The 3,487-nt window shown below is 51.3% G+C and overlaps 1 protein-coding gene across 1 annotated transcript; it reads right to left on the bottom strand.

Moving 5' to 3' along the window:
* Nucleotides 1-625: 625 nt before the first annotated feature.
* On the bottom strand, nt 626-1,354 carry DIRAS3 (DIRAS family GTPase 3). The gene has a single exon (XM_045999661.1). The coding sequence runs from the start codon at nt 1,352-1,354 to the stop codon at nt 671-673; it is 684 nt and encodes a 227-aa protein (XP_045855617.1). The 3' UTR covers nt 626-670.
* Nucleotides 1,355-3,487: the final 2,133 nt, after the last annotated feature.

Here is a 3,487-nt window from a genome sequence, read left to right as displayed (position 1 = left end):
GAAAACAACCAGCACACATTTAGTAAGCAAGTTCCACTTTCCCCATTTTCCCTGCCCCCGCCCTCAATGTTCCGCATTTGTTTAACTTGTTTAACACGTCTGTTTGAAATTCACCTGCCAGTTTTGGTGGCAAAACCACATTTTTAAAATATTTTATTTATTTGACAGAGAGAGACAGTGAGAGAGGGAACACAAGCGGGGGGAGTGGGAGAGGGAGAAGCAGGCTCTCCACTGAGCAGGGAGCCCAACGTGGGACTCCATCCCAGGGTCCTGGGATCATAACCTAGGCCAAGGCAGATGCTTAAGGACTGAGCCACCCATGTACCCCCAAAACACATTTTTTTTAACAATTAAATACACAATGGCAATTTTATAGGACTTGGAATGTTTTAAAATAACACACGATAATTAGAGCTACAAGAAGAGCAGTGGCCTCTTTCAATTCCTTTCAAACATTTCATTCTCTATTTCAAATATTAATCTCTAACGTCTATACAAGTAGTCTTTAAATGCATAGCGCTCCTTTTTTTTCCTGTCCTCCTTGGCACCTAGTTGTTACCCAAACACAGCACGGAAGTCGTTCACACACAGGTAACACATTACACTGGGACCGCTCCGTGTTTTCTGCACACTGTAAGGGAAGAATGTCGGGATCCTAGGACCCTGGGGCTCACATGATGATGCACTTGTTAAGCAGCTTCTCCGCGGTCTCCGGCATCAGGGATTTCTTCTGGGGATGGTGAAGGCAGGTGGCAGGCATCTTCTCCTGGCTCGGCAGCATGTGAAATATCTCCTGCACACTGACAGCCATCTCAGCGGAGGTCTCCAAGAAGGCGCAGTTCCACTCCAATGCGCAGGCAGTGTGCTCACTTACTGTAGACTCCCAGCGGCTTTCTTGGCATTTGCTGTCCACCAAAACGATAGGGTATTTATGCAAGGTGTTGTCTTTAACTTTGTAGATCAGTTTAAAGAAAGGCTTCAACTCCTCCAGGGTTTGCTTCTTGGTGGCGGAGTAAACCAGGAAGACAGCAGGGCCCCTAGCAACGGCGAGGCGCTGCAGACCCGGGTAGGGGGGGCTGCTGGTGGTTTTGGTGCTGTGCAGCGCCCCGTCGTAGTGGTTGGAGCTCAGCACATGGCAGTTGGTATCTGCGATGGTTGGCAGATACGCATCGTGAAAGTTGCCACGCACCCACCTCTGCACTGACACGCTCTTGCCCACGCCAGCGGTGCCAAGCACAATGCAGCAGTCTTTGTTCTTGTTCTGGGGCATGAGGGCAGGGATGATAATCAGGATGGGCAGAGGCCGCAGTCGCCGAATCGGCCATTTCTTAAAGCCAAAGCAATTATTGCCCATTGCAGGAACTGGCGGGGAGAGGAGCGTGAAAGTTATTAGCACTTACCCAGGAGCAAAAGATTCTTAGGGAGAAAGAACGGAAGAGTGAGACGGGAGTTCGAACTTAGAAGGGTGTCCCCGAGTCTCCTTGTCTAGCCGCTCCCTGGGGATACTCCTGAGTGTCTAGGATCACTCCCCAAGCCCATCTCCCTCCCTCCTCTGAAGCAGAACCAGGTTCAGTGCCCATCCCAGGCGCCACAAAAGGCAGTGTGAGCAGGGAGGAGAGGCTTTCATACTTCCTTATGATGCCTTATGCTTACTGCCCAGTAACCACACATCCGTTTTCTTTCACACCACACTACTCCGATCTAAATACAGAATGAGAAGCTGAAAGGATGGACAGCCCGCCAACCTGAGACAGAGTGGGTCCCCTTAATCCTGAGGGAGAAACCCAGCATTCCTTGGTAGCTGAAACCTATGCCCCTTGAGTGGGGAGATGTCTCGAGAAAGGCGGAGGCAGGACATTTACGGAAGGGAGGGCTATGATATCAAGACTGGGGAAGACCCAATCGGTCTGCACCAAGATGGCCCCCATTGCTGTCCTTTCATTGACCGTTGTCCTCTTTACGATACTAAAAATCATGCCCAGGGGTGGAGATTTATCGTGTTAATTAGATGTGTTAGGTATGAAGAAGGATAATAAGTGCACAGGTGCTAATAAATTCCTGCTTCTGTGTGTTTCGAGTCCCCCTTTTCCCATCTAAGTTTCTCTAAAAAATTCTCCCTGACCTCTCCCCGGCGCGTCAGCCTGAGGATTCCTCTCCTTGTGCTGTTGTGCCGTCTCCCTTGTACTGGAGCATAAGCCCCAGTAAAGCCTAACCTCGAACCCCGCTGGCCACTTGTCAATTGCTGTTGCTTGGAGACACCCAAACACCCGGTTCAGTGATAATGGAGGTAAGGACAGAGTGTCCAGGGAGTCCACGGGGCCAGGATTCTCTCTGTTCCGGTGCCGTAGAGACCGATTGCCTACAGGGACTGTCCCCGGGAAATCGAGGGACAGATAGCCACCTCCACAACATCTAGGCCTCCCATTCTCACCCACAGCAACCCAGACCGTTTACCCACTACATCTCACTTTGGAGTGGCCCCTAATAAAAGCGGAATACAGCTTTTACCTTTCTCCAACGCAGGAACAAGTGCGCTAGCGGGCAAATTCACTGCTCCCAAAGTCGGCCTTAGCGATGGTGGCAACTGAGTGCGCAGGCAGGCAAATTCACCGCTTCTGGAGTCTGCATTGGTGGGGGGTGAGGGGAGGGTGGGCAGTGTCAACAGAAAGACCAATCACAGCCTCGGGAGCCAGTCAGAGGCTACCTGTGAGCTGAGGGGCGCGGGGGTGGGGGGGTGGGGGGGGGTGGGGGCGAACTGTGGGAACTGCGGGATGAGCCTGGAGCTCCAGAGCCTAAGGGCACAGGCTTGACAGCACTATTTGCACCTTCTGCAGAGGAAGGATTTGAGGGGGGTGTGCCCAGTGTCCCCACGTGAGAGGACCTGAACCCCCAGCCAGGGGGCAATGATGGGGAGGTCCTGGGTTCATAGACGCTGGCCATTCAGGTGTGTATGCTTCTGGAATTTGCACTTCTAGTTTGGTGCAGGCATCCTTCACTTCTGTGCCCTTTCATGACTGTGGGGTTAGCCCTTCCCAAGCCTCGCTGCCTTCTCCTCAGTGCAGAACGGTCACTTAGAATTCTCCCCACCACTAGTGCCAGGCACTTCATAGAATCTGATCCACTTTCCTCAGTAAACATTTGTCCACCACAAAACGCGGTTTTTGTCCCTCCAGAAGTCTCAACTAACACAACTGTTATAAGAGACTTCAGAACCTGCTTCCTGGGAGGATTACCTGTGGTTTAGACAGGTTCTATGGAAGAAGGTTGAGGGATGGTCTCTAAACCCAGCAGCCTTAAGCAGCGGCCACATTCCTCACTACTATTGGTACAACAGGTTTTATTTGATCATCACAAAAGCTTTGTAAGCAAATTGAGTAGGAATGTGGGCAGCCTCTAGAAGTAGAGAGCCAACAAGAAAATATGGACCTCAGTCCTACAACTGCTAACAGCTGGACTTCTCCAACAACCCACATGAACTTGAAAGCAG

Source organism: Meles meles, chromosome 1, assembly GCF_922984935.1.
Source record: "Meles meles chromosome 1, mMelMel3.1 paternal haplotype, whole genome shotgun sequence".
NCBI classification, from domain to species: Eukaryota; Metazoa; Chordata; class Mammalia; order Carnivora; family Mustelidae; genus Meles; species Meles meles.
This window is presented reverse-complemented; position numbering and strand designations above follow the sequence as displayed.

Excerpts from the sequence above, each read along its gene's own strand:
- DIRAS3 (XM_045999661.1), bottom strand. The coding sequence starts at position 1,354 with ATGGGCAATAATTGCTTTGGCTTTAAGAAATGGCCGATTCGGCGACTG.